This window comes from Planococcus citri, chromosome 1 (assembly GCF_950023065.1).
Source record: "Planococcus citri chromosome 1, ihPlaCitr1.1, whole genome shotgun sequence".
Lineage (NCBI taxonomy): Eukaryota > Metazoa > Arthropoda > Insecta > Hemiptera > Pseudococcidae > Planococcus > Planococcus citri.
In genome coordinates, this window is record NC_088677.1 from 26,748,768 (window position 1) to 26,765,996 (window position 17,229).

Sequence of the window (17,229 nt, forward strand, 5' to 3'; positions counted from 1 at the left end):
AATTCAAAAGAAAAAGAACACCTCCTACCTACGCAACCAAAGGCTTATCAGTTTCGCGCGAAATAAAAAAAAGTAAACAAACACAATTCTTATCAGTAAATGGCTGTGCTGTGACTTGTCACTTGTCGGAATTTCCGAATCTGAACTTTCTTTGTTTCAAATTGAGAAATTCTCTATATTATTTAATTTTTCTGATTATGTATTGAATTAGAAATGATCGTTCCAGTCTTGAAACTTTAACCATGAACTTGGTAACTTTCGGCATAATCGCCGTTCTGATAATTTCGTATTTTTGCAGCGACTCGTTGCGTGACATTTATGAAAATTTCGGCGTTTATTTCCCCTTTTTCAACATCTCGGTTTATTTCGATTTATTCAAATACGTCTTTATTCCCAGATTCGTGAGTGTTAATTCAGCTGAAACGCTATTCGCGATCGAAGATCTCGAGCAACGAAATGGTAAAAATTCCAAAGACTTGTACCTCTCGATTCTGGGGAAAGTCTTTGATGTTTCCAGTGGACAATCGTATTACGGTGCTGGCCAAATGTATCACGGATTTATAGGTAATTGCTATAAATTAACGCTATTCTTTTACGATGGTAGAAATTGAATAATATTTCGTACTATAGGACGTGATGCCAGTAGAGCTTTCATCACCGGAGATTTCAGTGAAAGTGGATTAACTGATGACGTACTCGATCTACCACTGCAAGACTTGAGGCATTTGAAAGAATGGTTAAAAATGTACGAAGATAAATACAAATACAAAGGTAACTATTTCCTTAATGATTTATTTTATTATTAGTAATCATGCGGAGAACCATAATCGAGAGTTGAAATTTTCAATAGGAAAGTTGATCGGAAAATATTACGACGAAGAAGGTAATCCCACCGATTATAATAAAAAAATCATGGAACGCTTCGACGAAGCCGAAGAGAACGAAAATTCTGCTGCCAAAGAAAAAGAAAAATTTCCTCCTTGCAATGTAGAATGGACTGCCGAAAAAGGAAGTAGAGTTTGGTGTTCGGTGCGCAGGTGAGCGTAATTTTTCCAAGAAATTTGAATCATATTACTGTTGTATTTATGGAATGATTTGTATTCTTTTTTTAGCGGTGGTATTGAAAGAGACTGGGTCGGTGTTCCTAGAAAATTATACTCGCCAGGATCAAATTCGTATCGTTGTGCATGTATAAATAAGCCTGTCTCTGAAAACAATGTTCCCTCAGGAGATGAAATGTCTCAATATATTTCCGAATACGAGAACTGTGATATTAATTCGTATAGCTGTTACGTAAAAACCTCGTAAATGTGATATTTATTTCATCTCAGGCGATAATACGTGCCGATATCCTAATTTTTATGGTATTTCTTGTATTATTTTATGATTTTTTTTTTTTGTAATATCAGCATCGAAGTAACAGAATTTTCCTGATTTTTTTTTTTTATTTAAAAAGATAATATTTCGTAAGACGCTAACAGAAGTATTATTAATTATTTTTCATGTTCAGAAAATGATGTATACTTTTTTATACTTTTTTTATACGTGTATTTTTTAAGATCATTGTAAAAATATGCACTCATCGCTCACTCATTACAAAATCACACTCAATAAATCACCATTTTTTCAATTCTGTTTTTCTATTGGCGTTTTTTCATTCGAATTGAAACTGGTCTTATGTTTTTAAGGTTAAAATATGTAACGTTTGACATTTTAAAAAAAGATGGTTTGAATTGTGATGAAAAAATTGAAGTTGTTCACAAATTTTATTTCAATTTTCGTAAACGTTTAAAGACATTTGAATTAGGCTTCTCACTTTAATACAGGCTTGATAAAAGTAGTAATCATCTTGAGCCTTAAGGCTTAAGATGATTACTACTAATGTTGCGAACCGTAATCTTATCCGTCACTAGTGAATGCTGTGATAATTATTCTTAAAAATCATTAATTAATGTATTTTGTAAGCTCGATTTTGTTTTTTTTTTCTCCTAAAGAAACATTGAAAATTGATATTGGATTGAACTGTGTTATAAAATGAAGCATTCAATACCTATCACGTTATTTTTATTTTGCTGCTTCAATTTGGACGCATATTATTGTATGAAATCAGAAAATAGACGCACTCATCGAACTCGAAAGTATGAAAAATATACTGGTAGGTGATTTATATACTTATCTCGATCTAAGACCTCGATAAACAAACAAATTTTTGATGAAGAAAAAATGTTTGGTCCACATTTTAATAATTTATAATAAATAATTATTCGCAATCAGTGAGAAAAATTAATGATTTATTTGAGAAAACTACAGACATTTTATTTTCATTTGGTTTCCGAAATTTCCAGACTGCTCAAACAAAAAAGGAAAGCTCTAAAAACTTGAAAAGTTTCAAAATCTGCAAAAAATAAAATCTCTGAAATTTTGTCGACACTTCTCGCGCATGCGCATTCGAAATTCTTTGCCATGTGCTGTGACAATATTTACCTGGTAAAAAACTGATAACAAGTTGAAAAACGCGAAATCGAAAAAATGATGAAAATTTTCGAACTTTTGTGCATGTTTTCAGTATAAAATTTGAATAAAAATTTCGCGAAACAATCAAGCTCAATCATTAACAGAAATTTGATCCCATAAACTTGATGAATTTAGTTTAATTACTCGTAAAATCATGTTCGTCGTGAAAAGCCGGATGTGTTTTTTAAGCAACTTTCGAGCATCGAGTGATTTGTGCCAAAAGTATGTTAATCTGGTAAAATGTTACTCTACTACAGCTCCTTTAAACCGAAATCAAATTAAATTCAAGAAGAAAGAGCCGAAAGAGGTAGTGAAATCAGGCATCGAAGAATCTTTTGAAACGGTAAAAGGCAAAGACACCGAACTTCCGTACAAAGTGTTAGACCCTTGTAGTTCTCGACTGACGTAAGTTGACTTATAGTGTTCCTTCTGAAAACATTAACCAATTTATTTCAATTTTTTATCATTTTCAGCTCATTAATGACCGCAGCAAAAAGCCGCAAGCAACGTTATAAAAAGAATACAATCATGTTGGAAGGAAGACGTTTAATCAGCGATGCTCTGCAAGCAGGTGTTAAACCACTGATGATTCTTTTCACTCGTAAACAGTTAATTGAAGATCTTCCAATTTTGGATGAGTATGTTACTCCTGAAAAAACTGTGTTGCATAAAATACCTTACGAATATCTGCAAAATTGGTCGAATCTTACCACATCTCCCGGTTTAACTGGTACGTTCTTCAAATGTGATCTTATATTTCTACAATGAATCCTTCGAGTTATTGGAATAATTTGCTGTATTTCGAATTTTTAGGTTTATTTGAGATGCCAAAATTAGAAAACAGACCCTTGGATTTTCCTACGTTACCGATTACTTTTATTTGCGATAATGTTCGAGAACCTGGAAATCTAGGATCTATATTAAGAATAGCTGCTGCAATACCAGTTCAAAAAGTTGTACTTCTTAAAGGTAAGCATTTACAAACATTAGATGTTTCTGTTTCCTTTTCAGTATCGTAACGTTTTGAATTATTTTTACAGGATGTGTCGATCTTTGGGATCCTAAAGTCACCAGAACTAGCTGCGGCTCGTTGTTCAATTTACGTATCGAAAATAACGCAATGTGGGAAGATGTTAGAGATAATTGTCAAGGAAAAGTAATAGTCGCTGATCATCTGGCATCCGATGAATATGATCCGGTCACTATGAGAGCTGAAGATTACGTTGATTCCGTTGACATGGAATCTGAAGTACCTGAAGAAATACAGGAAGACGAAGAAGAAGAAGAAATATTAGATAAAAACAAACTGCGAAAAGTTTTAAATATTCCAGTACATCCGTATTATGGTATAGAGTACAAAAATCACGAGTCGTACGTTATCGTCATCGGAGGTGAAACCGAAGGGCTCAGTGAAGAAACTTTCTTATTCGCTAAGGAAAACAACGGTGTACGAGTCAACATACCATTATCTAATTGCGTTAATAGCTTAAACGCTGCGACCGCGTTAGGAATAATTACATTTGAAATTAAAAAACAGCTACAAAATTAATACTATTTGTATATTTTTTATCGAATTTTCAATTTAGCTCAAAATCAGCTTTTTTTCTTTATTCATCTAAAAAAGATCTAAATGAATAGGTATTATAAGTCTTTTAACGAATACTGGAAAAAAAAGTGAAAATGTTGCTGTATTTTTGAGTAATGTACCAACTGAAGTTTGTAATCGAAGTTTAGTGGTGATAACTTGATGTTTTATACGATTGAAATTTTTTCATTGTGAAAAATTTTGTTAATGTAATTCTTTTTTTATTAAAAAAAATGAAATATCAATTCTCGAATTTAACTCTTTATTAGAAGAAAATTGGTTCAGTAATTTTACGAGGAGTAAAATAAGGTTTGTTAGGTTGGGGTGGCGCCGTATCAATCTACGAAGGTCTATATAGGTAGGCCAAGGCAACGCAGGTGCCATTTTGCCCATTTAATTTTCAACGGTTGATTTTGGCAAGTTGCAGAAACTACGTAGAGTTGTAGAATTTTTTCTAATATTTATTCGATGGTTTAAAACATTCAAGTTAAAATCGATATTTTTGATTTCTAAATATTGATTTCTGATCTTCATCGATTTGAATGTACATTACATTACGAATGATCGTAATGTGTCCAGCTGTGAATACCTACTTACCTACTTCTGAAAATTCCTATCAGTTTAGAAATTCAAAAATTGAGAAATACGCGATTTTCGTTGGTTTAAAATAAATTTACATACATCTATTAAGCATACAGAATGATTCGTTGTAATTTACAGGTGTAAATAAAATACCTACCTAATACCGGATAATTTTCAAACTATTAATGACGTCTAATTTGCGTTCAATAATAGCACAAATACCTAGAAAAGTTCTTTAGTTCATTTAAAGTTGGTATAGGTTCATTGTGTTACGAGAAATTACTAACTAGAGTAAACCCTGTACGTTATTTATCGTCGAAGTTTTCCTCGATAAGGCATACATACAATTTACGTAGGTACGAAGAAAAAAAAATTGTACCAACTGCATTTACCAAGAAATTTGAAATGCAATACGTTTTACATGTAGGTGATTCGTTGACAGGCAACGCATATGATTTATAATTTCCTCTTCTGTTATTCCGTCCACTAAAAATCACTCTTTCTTTCATTTACTAGTAACTGTGTGTGCTAAATTTTACCGATCGATATGGCCGGGAACTGCTTCCCTTTCCCTTTGTGTATTTCGTGCCATCATTCAAAGCTCGCAGTCTGTTAACTACGTCTGCTGTGTGAGTGTGTTGGAGTATACGACGAGTTCATCCCTTTACCAATTACAGAGTGTATAAGTGTAGTTTTCCCCCTGTTGGCTTTTTCCATTTTCCAATGTTGCTCGTCAATTTCAGATTATTTATTCGGTATTAATTTTTTTTTACCAAAGCTTAGTCTCCGTTGATAAGTTCATTTTAAACAATGATTTCAAATTAATGATACTCGACGAATGTTGTTCTACAACAGTTTCGCGTTCAATTAATACCTACTTTTTTTTTGTTCGAGTTGTTTTTCGGTGGTAGAATGATGAAGCAACATGTTGTAAGCTCTTAGTGAAAGTTTGCAATTTTGTGAAAGTGAATTTTGATTTTTTTCAACGAACGGACGCCAATATTGACGAGTATGAATTTTTTCAAGTGAATTTTTTCTCGTCGGTATGCGTTGACTGCGGTAATTGCTGTATTCGGTTTTTGAAGTCGTACGCGTAACATATTGAAATTTAGTTACCTAATTAATATGGCTTCGAAGGTTTTAATTTCGTTACCAACAACTACGTCTTTCCAAAGCCCTTCGCAGGTGAGCGTTCGTAAAAATTTATTGTACCGAGTTAATTTCGTAAATTTTTGTAATATTTTTAGAATTTTTAAAGGTTTTTTCTAAGTACCTAACATGATAATAAAGTAGAATCATCGAAATAAATTCTATTCTCAAGTAACAATAATTTTATTTTTATTATTATTTTTTTAAAATAAATTTTCAGATTGGCTGTGATCGGAACGACTATATTCCGGCACGTATGACGAATAACGAATATAATATTCGGAAAAGTACAACTTCTTCGAAAGATCCTCTTTTAAGAATTGACGAATTGGAAAAAAATATCAAATTTTTAAAAGATGAACAAAAACGTATGCTGTGCAGCTTGCATAAAGAAATCGCTTCGTTGCAGTCGAAAAATCGAGGTACGTATGTTTGATAACAATTGAGTTAACGTTGTTTATTATCGCCAGGTATCTTCGTTTTGGAATCTAATGTCTTTAGGCCTATATGAAGGAAAGGCAAATTGTTTTTGATAGGCCCATTTTTTCAGAAAAAAATTACATTCTGAACAATTTGACTATTATTTTGTGATGTGTTACAGATTTACTATACCAACTGATATTCAAATCAGATTGCGACCTAGAATATCAAAATGCCATTAACGATACAGATGTTAAATATATTTTAGTACGTTATCATTTATATATTGATGATTAATTTCTTTAAATTATGAAATTCTTGAAAAATCTATGATTTTCCGCAAACAGATGAATAATATCAAACATAAACAAACGCAGCAAAATGATTCGGTTAAAGATACGAACGGTTCGATAGAAGAAAGCTACGAAATGAAGTACACTATTGATCAGCAACAGAGGTAACTCATTTTTGAATAATTTCCAATAGGTATTAGAATTATTGAATGATGAATACATATTCTCTTCGTCTGTAAACTAGGGAAATAGAATATTTGAAAGGACAGTTGGAACTGGTCGCTGTTCGGAATAAAAATCAAAACCACGAAAGTCGACAAGTAGATGGCTACATTCGTGAATTAGAAGATAAGAACAAAGACCAAGAGAAATTAGTTCGATTATTACGTAAGGAAAACAAGGATCAAAAAGCAGAGGTAAATTGAATTTCAATTTGAGCTTTTCATACACATATGATAACGTATGATTATACCAAAGTTTATTCATATCTATCCTCGTTTATAGCTTGAAAACTTGAGGAAAACTTTGAACAACAGCATACGAATAAATCATAACCCTCAGAATATTCAAATCGCTCATCACATTCCTCAACAAACACCACTGTTTCCACCAGTCGGAGCACCACCGTCAACATACTGGTGTCAGAATCGACCTATACCGTAAGCTTTTCTCAATTTTTACTCCTCGCTACGAGATCATCCATGCAGTGATACTCAAATCACTCTTGTAATTTTCAGAATCGATTATCAGCTGCAGAGAACTAGCGTCAGTGCGAACGGTAACGATAGGGCCTCTGTTTCTATACCAGGTGTTTCGTATACTTTGCCTTCGGTGTGCAATTACAGGCAAGTAGCAGTTACCGCACCGCCGCCGCGTTTTTACAGTAACGCTAGTTATTTTTACAGCGTAGCTCAAAGACCGATGCTTAGAAGTAAATCGTATTCTAGTGAAAATGGCATTCGTTCTCCGAATCGAAATTTGCCAAACGGTTCAAAAGTTTAATAGTTCATTTTAATCAAATTTTATGTGTTTTCAGAAAGTCCTTGATGTTATTACTCTTTATTTTATTTACCCATATAATACCAATTTTTATGTATATACATTTATGTTGCATTATAGATGTTTTATGTACGGCTAATGAGAAATTTTTTAATTGTAGTACGGTGTACTTACCTACCTGAGGTAATAAAGTGTTGAAAGAACCGTTCATGTTACAATCGTTGTAAATGAACAATAAACCAAAAAAATGAAAATTTGGTTAAAATAGGCTGAGATTTTTCGATGCTTTTTGAAAATACTATCCAATCATTGCTGCTGTCTCATGTAACAAATATCTGTTCTGAAAACTAAGTCTTGTCGTTCATCGTTTTGTAAAAATTATTTACCTACCTGTTTTTTGTAATTCGGCATACAAATTTTTACGATTCCTTTCCATTTACGTATTTTTTCCAAAAACAATTCTTGAAAAAATAAGTTCGATTCAATGATTTCTCTGATCTTTAAAAAGATATCTCAGCCCCTTCATTTTCACGAAATAGGCAATTTTATTAACACGAATACTGTTCTGTTGAAAAGACATCGTTCCTATAGTTAACCCCGTTACCCTTCCTCTTCATCATTCACAATCTCCGCACATTTATAGCGTTCAGTATTACTCGGTGTTCAGATCATAAAACCAAAATACGAATAATCAACTCATCTATTAAAATTTTTTATTCAGATAATTTTGTACGAAACTGAGAAATCGATGAAGAAAAAAAATCAATCGTAGAAAATATACTTAATTCATTTTTCTAAATCACAAATTATTTCTTATTTCATAAGATGAAAAAAAAAGAAAAGAAAAAAAAAGAAGAAAAAAGATCTTACAGAAAATGTAAATAAATACCACTTTATCTACAACGTTCTAAACTAAAAGTATTTAAAAAATACATACTCGAAAAACCTTAAGACATTAATACGATACAAAATTATCATAATTGAACTCGACAAATCTTGGTATTCAAGAGACAGAAACGATATAAAAAAATAAATAAATAAACTATGCCAAAATGTTTCTATCTGTCAAACGACCAAGATATCAGAAGATAATGATAAAAATACTAAAACATACTTTTATAATACACATACAAAGCGAAAAAAAAAAATCATTTCATGTATACCGCACATCAACGGTGGTTCAATCAGAATTTGCCTAATTTAACGACAAAGTTCTCTAAGTATATTTAAAAGAAAAAGAAAAAAAAAGAGTATGAAAGAGATTCAACACAACTTATGGTAATGGAGATAGATGAGTTTCATTGCCAATACTAAAATACATAAATACACAAGAAAAAACGTAAAAGGTACTTAAGGTATTTTTTTTTTAAATGCATTCTTCAAACGCTGAACTTAATTATATATTTAAAAAAATTAATAATATAAAAAACGGGTTTCAATGACTAGTTTAATTCGAAATAGTTGAGTAAATTTTGAATGCGTTGCAGAAATTCATACTTTTGCATATTGATAATACCTATAATGGAAGAATAGTGTAGGAATTGCGCTGGAATATTTTTCAAGTACCTATTGCGAATGGTTTTTTTTTTGTCCGAGAAACGGATACGAAACTTTAAAATATTAAACATGTTTAAAACATAATTTGATAAAGTTTTAGACATACATCACATAAAAAATAAATGCTTCGTTTAAACTAAAACATAAAATTATGTTTAAAAAATGAATTATGGCATGATGGACAAAAAAAAAGATAGGCAAGATTTGCTACTTAACTGTCGCGCACAATAAAGAAAAGAGAAAAAAAAGGCAAGAAAGTCGTTTTCTTGTAAACTTTCGCCATTAAGGCAATTACATAAAATACTTGTTGAGCACAAATTAGTCACACGCCTTCTGCAAATATAAATTTAAAAATGTGGCACTAACGCACTTTTACGAATACGAAATTCATCTCTTGGACATAGCTTCTCCTATGAAACTTCTTACGAAAGGTTCCGGACTACATGATTTCGGATCACATTTCATACGGCCGTCGGAACCACATCTGCAAATAAAATTGAAAAAAAAAATTAAGTAACGTAAAATTACATGAGACTGTTTGAATTCAGAATTCAGAGTGGAACAGAATGAAGTTTAGTTCTATTTAAAGTTTTCAAGTTTAATAGATCAAGATGCCAGATAAAATACGTAATATCAAATGGTGCTTTTTGAGACCCGACAATTTTTGCAGAAAGCTGGGATATTTGATACTTGGCTTCTAGCAAAAAATATTTTTGAAATTTTTTTTGCAAAAAAGTAAAATTTTTTAAAAACAAAAACTTTTGACAAAAAAAAAATCTTTCTGGAAATTTTGACAAAAAGCGAGATTTTTTGATTTTTTTTTTTAGTAGAAAGTAAAACTTTGTCAACTTTAGCAAAAAGCAAACCTTTTTAGAAATTATTGACAAAAATGAATTTCAGAAATTTTAGGAAAAAAAATCGACTATTTTTGACCATTTCTGGCGAAAAGTGAAACTTTTATAATTCCAGCAAAGGGCAGCACCATTTGGCAACTTCAAGCAAAAAAAGTGAAATTTTTTAACAACTTTTGGCCAAAACAGATTTTTAAAACAATTTTGAGAAAAAGCACGATTTTTTTCTATTTTTGAAAGGAAGCCAGACTTTAATCAATTTAGCAAAAAACATGGATTTTTACCATTTTTTTGGCAAAAAAGTGAACATTTTTGGGAGTTTCAGGTAAAAAAGTGAGACTTGCAATTTTGATAAAAATTTCTATAATCTAAAGAAAAAAATTAAACTTTTTCACAATTAAATGGATTAAAATTTTCAAAATAAGTTACAGAGCCCGCTTAAGGATCTATTGCACCCCCCGTCGATCCTCTGGGACAACTTTTTTCTTAAAGAGGAGAGTCCTAAGGAACATTTCTAGCCTTTGTACTAAAAAAAAGTGGCCCTACTTACAAAATGGCGGCCATTTTGATTGGCAGGTCAGTTGAAATCGCAGATTTTGCGTTTCAACATGGGACTTGCACAAAATTTTTCAAACCTTACAAAGGTAGATCGAAAGATCAGGCAAAAATTTATCACCTGTCAAAATTTCAAGTGCCAAAGTGCGTTTTTTGATTTTTGGTGAATTTTTGAAAATCAAATTCAGGCCAAAAATGAGGGAAAAAATCCAAATTTTACCAAATTGACCAAGAAAGCTGAAATTTGGGATATACCCTATTTTCGACATGCGAAATCGATTGGCAACTGTTTCTAACCGTTTTGAGCAGTTCTGGAGCCTCCAGCAGATTTTTAGAACTCGAAATTCCCACAAAATTTCATCAAATCGAGTTGTATAACGGAAATTTACACTGCAAACTAATTTAAATACGCTAAGAAGTCAACTGCAGGAGGATTTCGAGTCGTTTTGGAGCCTCCAGCGATTTTTTTAAACTTTAAATTTTTACAAAATTTCATCAAATGGAGATGGAAAGCTGAAATTTACTTTACACTTGAATTTTAACACCCTCTGAAGACGACTGGAGCCTCCAGTATATTTTTGAAACTTGAAATTCCCTCAACATTTTACCAAATGGAGTTGGCAAGCTGAAATTTACTTCGCAAACTAATTTCAATGCGATATGAAGTCGACTACATAGTGGTTTCAAATAATTTTGAATTTTCCAGCTACTTTTTGGAAATTTCAATTTTCCAAAAAGCGCCATACGACCTTTCAAAAAGTCGCTGGAGGCTCCAAAACGACTTGAAATTCACCAGCAGTAGACTTCGTAGGGTATTGAAATTAGTTTGCAGAATGATTTCGACTTTCCACCTCCGTTTGATGAAATTTCGGGGAAATTGCAAGTTTCAAAAATTTGCTGGAGGCTCCAAAACGACTTTGAAATTTACCTGCAGTACTTCGTAACGCATTGAAATTAGTTAGCAGAATAAGTTTCAGCTTTCCAACACCATTTCGATGAAATTTTGTGGAAATTTCGAGTTTCAAAAATCTGCTGGAGGCTCCAGAACTGCTCAAAACGGTTTGAAACAGTTTCCAATCGATTTGGCATGTCGAAAATAGGGTGTATCCCAAATTTAAGCTTTCTTGGTCAATTTGGTAAAATTTTATTTTTTCCCTCATTTTTGGCCTAAATTTAATTTTCAAAAATTCACCAAAAATCGAAAAAGGCACTTTTGCACTTGAAATTTTGACAGGTGATAAATTTTTGCCTGATCTTTCGATCTACTTTTGTACGGTTTGAAAAATTTTGTGCAAGTCCTGTCGATTTCGGCTGACCTTACAATCAAAATGGCCGCCATTTTGTATGTAGGGCCACTTTTTTTTTGAGTACAAGGGCTAGAAATGTTTCTTAGGACTCCCCCTTTAAGAAAAAAGTTGTGCCGGAGGATCGACGGGGTGGTGCAATAGATCCTTAAGCGGGTTCCCCGACTACTTTCAATTTTGAATACAAAAAAAAAAAACATAGGTAAATACAACCTAATTTTCAGAACTTTGAATAATTTTCAAAAAAAGTCATCTGAAATATTCACAAAATTGTGCATAACTTCGGAGAATCAATACTTTAGAATGTAGACGAAATAATTTGTATCTGACTGTTTTCTGTAAATAATTCAAAAAATTTTTTAAAAACCTAAATGACTCGATAATTCTCTAATTTTTTAGTAAAGTAAGAATTCAGATTTTCATCACTTTGCCCCTTCATTTTTTACGGTTTGCAAACTAATTTACAGTCACGTAATTGAGATATATTGGCGTGTTGTAATGAAGGAAACAATCGTTATTTGACTCCAAATCTAGTCAAAGCAATCTGAAGTCTCCAGAAATTTATATTTTTATTCAATAGGGGTGAGGAGGAAAGAGGTGGCTAAAAATGCACCCTTCAACCCACCGATGGAAATTTTCGCGAATGCAATGGAAAATTATTTTTAAAAGCACGATGAATTTGCAAGAGCTCAGAATGTCGTTGAAAGCTTTATAAACCTACTTAAATAGGCAGGTACCTATCTACTAAGATCTACCTCTGACTTCTAAGTTGGTTATTTAGAAAAAACTATAACACTAAATATTACTTACATGCATTCTAAACATGGACCAGACGCGATGGCAATATCTTCTCCGACTTTGTAAAAGTACCCGTGAATCATACATCCAACTTTTCTAGCGTGACTACGGTAAGATTCTAAGGTGAAATGTGGTTGTGCAGTGGTGGTAGTTGACGTAGTAGTGGTAGATGTGGTGGTAGATGCGTTATAGGCCAAGGCCAAGGCTGAGGCGACCGGGCACTCGTAACGCGGGCAGCAAAAACCGCTTATCGTTTCCTGGCGACAGCCCTGAATAGGCGGAGGGCAACTCTGCTGCAGACAAATTATATCGCTGCGGAAACAGAAGCAGAAGTCGCAAGGATCTTCGCGAGGTATTTGTTGCGCCGATACGTAGATTTTGCCGCCATATCGACAGGTTCCGGTACCGAAAGCGGAACCGTCTTCGTACTCTGATTCTTCGCTAGGACCTTCAGATCCTCCATCGCCTCCACCAGTCGGGTACATCGGCGCTGGAGGGTAATAATTCGGTTCCGAGGTTTCCTCATCTATGATCGGTTTCCGAGTCCAGGTTGAATGTTGAATTGGAGCTTGAGTAACTTCACTGGATGTTTCAACGTATTGCGGCGTGTAATGATGATCAGTTTGGCCTAACTCGTTCGAGGGTTGTTTTTTGGTAGGAGTTGGCGGGTTGATCGGTTCCTGCGACGGGTTTTCAGGTACAAATGGTTCTGGCGAGTGTTCGGTAACTGGACCGCCTAATTTTTCTACAGTTTCATCTGCGCCATTTGGTGGAATAGGTTCTTGAATATCGTGACTCGGGGTTGTTTCATCGGCACCTTGTTGAATAGGTTCGTGAACATCGTGACTGGAGGGAGTGTTGAGAGAATGATCTTCGAGCGGAGCATCTGTCGGGATAGGTTCGGTTTGGAAACTCGGCGGTAACGTAGAATACGTCGTTTTAGATGGTAAAACTGTTACAGCCGGAGAATCGTTTATTTCCGGTAAAATCGTGATTGGTTTAACGGCTTCTTCGTGATCTTTGATAACTTCGTCGTAAGGAGGAGGATTTGTTGTGACGATTTCCGACGATGGTGGTTCGGAAGTCACAATCACATTGGTTTCGGTATGAACCTCGGCTTCGACATGTTGAGAAGTAGATTCCGAGACATACGATGGCGACGATGATGGTGGTTGGTAAGGTTCATTGCCTACGATCGGTGGTTCTGTAGTTTCAGCAACAGCTGGTTCACTTTCGGCGGTGGTTGTCTGCAAATTATATGTGCCTGCTGCTGCTGGTGGTTCTGAAGCATGAGATTCTTTTTCAGTGATCACTTCGTCTGATTCGACATCTTTAATAGTGGTTGGTGAAGGCGAAGAATACAATTCGCTGGTGTATTCGTTGGCTGCTGGTTTAGAAGATGTTATATCAGGAACGTTTGTACTTTCACCTTCTGTGGCAATTTTATCGTTTATAATTTGGGCAGCTGTTGTTGTATCGATGGAAGGATTTACTTCGTTGCTGAGATCATCACTAATCGTTGTTGCCGGAGATTCGGGTTCTTGATGTTTATTATCTCCAGTTAATACCGGTTGAGCTTCTGTGCTGCTGTAAGTTTCGTACAATTTGGTCGTGATTTCATTAGGCACTTCGGTATTGATGATTTCATCGTTGACAGAAGTCGAACTATAAGTGCCAGCTGTCGTCACTTGCGGTTCGCCAGCTACCGACGATTCGGTGGTGGTAACAGGTTCTTCGGAAGTTTCCGAGTTATCGAGGGTGCCAGCTGAAGAGCTGGGGTAAGTGTTGTCGTGGGCAGCGTCGCTTTGCTCGTCAGATACTTTAGGAGGTAAAGTAGTAGGAACAGGTTCGATTTTATCCGCAGCCAAAGTTGTCGGGTTCACTTCTGCGATTTTCTCTGGTAAAGTGGTCGGATTCACGTCTATTTTTTCGTCTACCTGAGCAGTAACACCAGCCTCGGTTGGCGTAATTTCCGTGACTGAGCCTTGAACTTCATCTTTGGACTCGGTTGAAACGGCAATCGGTTGTACGACAGAATTACCCTCAGTGGTGGTAATTTTATCAACTTCCGTCGTTTCTTGGTCGTGATGGGGTACGTCGTTTTCAGAAGGAGAGACAGCGTCGTTGTATTTTTCAGAAGTCGACGCGGGTTTCGTATCAGGAGGATTTTCAGTGACGATATCTTGACTACCTGCAGTTGTATAGGAGGGCTCGTCTTCGGGAGCGTGATGTTCATCGTGATGAGGTAGGGAATCGTGATCGACAGAGTTATCATCCTGTTGAGCTGGTTTTTCGGTATTTTCGTTGATAATTGCTGCTAACGTTGTTGGAGACTCGGACGAGCTGCCGAATTTCTCTTCTATTTGTTTGATTGTGGTAGGTTTAGGTACGTTGTCGCTTTCTGTGCTGATTTCTTCCACGATAGATGAGGTTTTTACAGTAGTATGATCGTCTGCGATTATGTTTTCTGTGACAGCTTCATCGATTTTATCATTCAAAGATTGCTTTTCGGTGGTAACGATTTCTGGTTTGGGTGTTTCGTTATTAGGGATGGAGTTATCTTTGATGTTGTTTTCGGTAACGTGTTCTTCTTGTACTTTTTGACTTTCGGTGACGACTTCGTTTTGGATTTTATCGTTTACTGCAATGGTCGTAAGTTCGGGTTTATCTTCAGCTTGCTCGTTTGCAGGGGTAGGTTTCGATTCAATGGGTTCGATTTCCGGTTTATGTTCGACGTTGTCGTCCAATACTGGTGGGTGTTCGAAACCATCGTCGTGTTCTGGCTGGTGGTCTGCAGGGTCGCTGTGTGGAGTACTTTCAACGACTTCTGGTTCAGGTTTATGTTCAACAACATCGTCTTGAGGTTTGCTGTCGATGATGTCGTTTTGAGGGGTGCTTTCGACTGCGTCGTTTTGAGGTTTGTTATCGGCGATATCGTTTTCTGGTTTGCTTTTTTCGGTTACTATTTCGGAGGCAGGAGGTTTGATAGGTTCGGATGCTTTGGTGGAAATTTCGTAGCTGTTTACTATGGTCGTTGTTTCGTCGTCGTGGTGCAAATGGTTGGCGTCTTCGGGTTCATCGGGCATTATTTGACTGTCGCTTGATGGTACTTGGCCGGGTTGGTCTTTTTCATTATCTGTAACGAGAAGAAATTAAGGGTATGGAATGAATAAATACGTAAATAATTGATAGGTATAATATGATGTTTAAATAAAGGTTCATCCTATTAAAGAGCACGTAAAATTGTATCACCAGCCAAAAGTTCCAGTGTCTAAGCGGATTTTTCGATTTTTGGTGAATTTTAAAAAATCAAATTTGGATGAAAAATGAAAAAAAAAATTTAGCAAATTGACCTGCAATACTGAAATTTGGCGGAAGGTAAGCATTTTTGTTTTCGTTTCTCCAAATCGATTTGAAGCTAGGTATTAGAAAAATACAAGAATCTAGACAGGCAGAAACTTATTTTGGAGAATTGACGAATAATTGGTCAGGTGAGTTACAAACAAACACCAGTCGGGTTAATACGTTTAAAAGTTAATTTGGAGGGATTTCACGAAACTTTCGAAAATTGGAATTTCCCAAATACCTATGGCTGAAGACTCCAAAAACCATCTTCAATGTAAAAGAAGGTTGAAATTAGGGTAGGTTGTAAAGTAAATTTCAGCTCTTCAACCGCATTTGATTAATTTTTGAGGGAATTTCAATTTTCAAAAATCTGATAGAAGCCCCAAAACTCCTCAAAACGATTTGAAACCGGTTCCAATCGATTTGGTGGTGCAAAAATAGGGCAGATACATATATATTTCAGATTTCAAGGCCGATTGGTTGATTTTTTTCATATTTTTCGCCGCTCCTTTATCATTAAAAATTCATCAATGAAAAATGCACGCTTGCACCTGAAAATTCTTGCTGATGATGCATTTTTACAAGTCTTTCCGATTTAGCTCCACCCCGTTCAAAAAATTTTCTGCCAGTTAAGATACCTCTTTTGTTATCTATTATATTTTCTGAGTTATTTCAAATTTTTACAAAAAATCAAGTTTTGTACTTGGGAAGCTTTTTTGAATATTATCAGAAATTAATTTTCTTAAAATGGTCAAAAATTGAAAATCTGTGAATTTTTTTAAAATGTTTGAAATTTACGTGATTTAAAAATAACAATAAGTTTTCCAATTTCTTACCAATTTTTCAAAACCTAATTTTTTGTTTTTTCCAAAAAATCAAATTAAAAAAAAATTCTCCATTCTGGGAAACTTTTTTGAATGTGATCGAAAATTGAACACTCAAATTGTCAAAAGTTATGAAAATTCTGCAAATTTTTTAAAACACAAGTTTTTAATTTCAAAAAATTTCAATTTATTAAAAACTGAATAATCAAAATTGGAACTTGAAAATAAAAATAAATTTTTCAATTTTTTTGGAAACTTTGAAAAAATGTATCCATTTCTTCATACCTATTTTGAAAAAATTGAAATTTAAACATTTCCAAAATAAATGATTTCCTTTCAACGCAACAATCCCAATTACATGATTGTAAATTAGTTTGCCAACTGGAGAAAATGAAGGGGCAAAGTGATGGGAATCTGAATAGCTTGACCTAGTAAAATGTTGTATGTAGGAGC

At 34.4% G+C, this 17,229-nt stretch overlaps 4 protein-coding genes across 4 annotated transcripts in view; 3 read left to right on the top strand and 1 right to left on the bottom strand.

Annotated features, from left to right (window-relative positions):
- The first annotated feature begins 88 nt into the window (after positions 1 to 88).
- On the top strand, positions 89 to 1,630 carry LOC135850133 (neuferricin). The gene is made up of 4 exons (XM_065370889.1): positions 89 to 564; positions 631 to 771; positions 851 to 1,037; positions 1,113 to 1,630. Exons 1-4 carry the CDS (start codon positions 243 to 245, stop codon positions 1,306 to 1,308), a joined length of 846 nt encoding a protein of 281 aa, XP_065226961.1. The 5' UTR covers positions 89 to 242; the 3' UTR covers positions 1,309 to 1,630.
- A 144-nt stretch (positions 1,631 to 1,774) lies between these two features.
- LOC135850130 (rRNA methyltransferase 3A, mitochondrial) lies at positions 1,775 to 4,344 on the top strand. Its single transcript, XM_065370886.1, has 5 exons — positions 1,775 to 2,155; positions 2,772 to 2,919; positions 2,988 to 3,244; positions 3,328 to 3,483; positions 3,555 to 4,344. Exons 1-5 carry the CDS (start codon positions 2,035 to 2,037, stop codon positions 4,061 to 4,063), a joined length of 1,191 nt encoding a protein of 396 aa, XP_065226958.1. The 5' UTR covers positions 1,775 to 2,034; the 3' UTR covers positions 4,064 to 4,344.
- Positions 4,345 to 5,211: 867 nt separating this feature from the next.
- Positions 5,212 to 7,681, top strand: LOC135850131 (uncharacterized). Its single transcript, XM_065370887.1, has 7 exons — positions 5,212 to 5,866; positions 6,051 to 6,252; positions 6,432 to 6,517; positions 6,598 to 6,707; positions 6,788 to 6,959; positions 7,048 to 7,202; positions 7,281 to 7,681. Exons 1-7 carry the CDS (start codon positions 5,807 to 5,809, stop codon positions 7,543 to 7,545), a joined length of 1,050 nt encoding a protein of 349 aa, XP_065226959.1. The 5' UTR covers positions 5,212 to 5,806; the 3' UTR covers positions 7,546 to 7,681.
- Positions 7,682 to 8,241: 560 nt separating this feature from the next.
- LOC135850126 (mucin-12-like) overlaps positions 8,242 to 17,229 on the bottom strand; it is a 59,932-nt gene continuing 50,944 nt past the window's right edge. Inside the window, exons 9-10 of the mRNA XM_065370881.1 lie at positions 12,620 to 15,743; positions 8,242 to 9,583 (exon numbers count right to left, since the gene is read on the bottom strand). Coding sequence (XP_065226953.1) covers positions 9,487 to 9,583; positions 12,620 to 15,743 — 3,221 coding nt within the window. The 3' untranslated portion in view covers positions 8,242 to 9,486. The remainder of the gene's footprint in view (positions 9,584 to 12,619; positions 15,744 to 17,229) is intronic.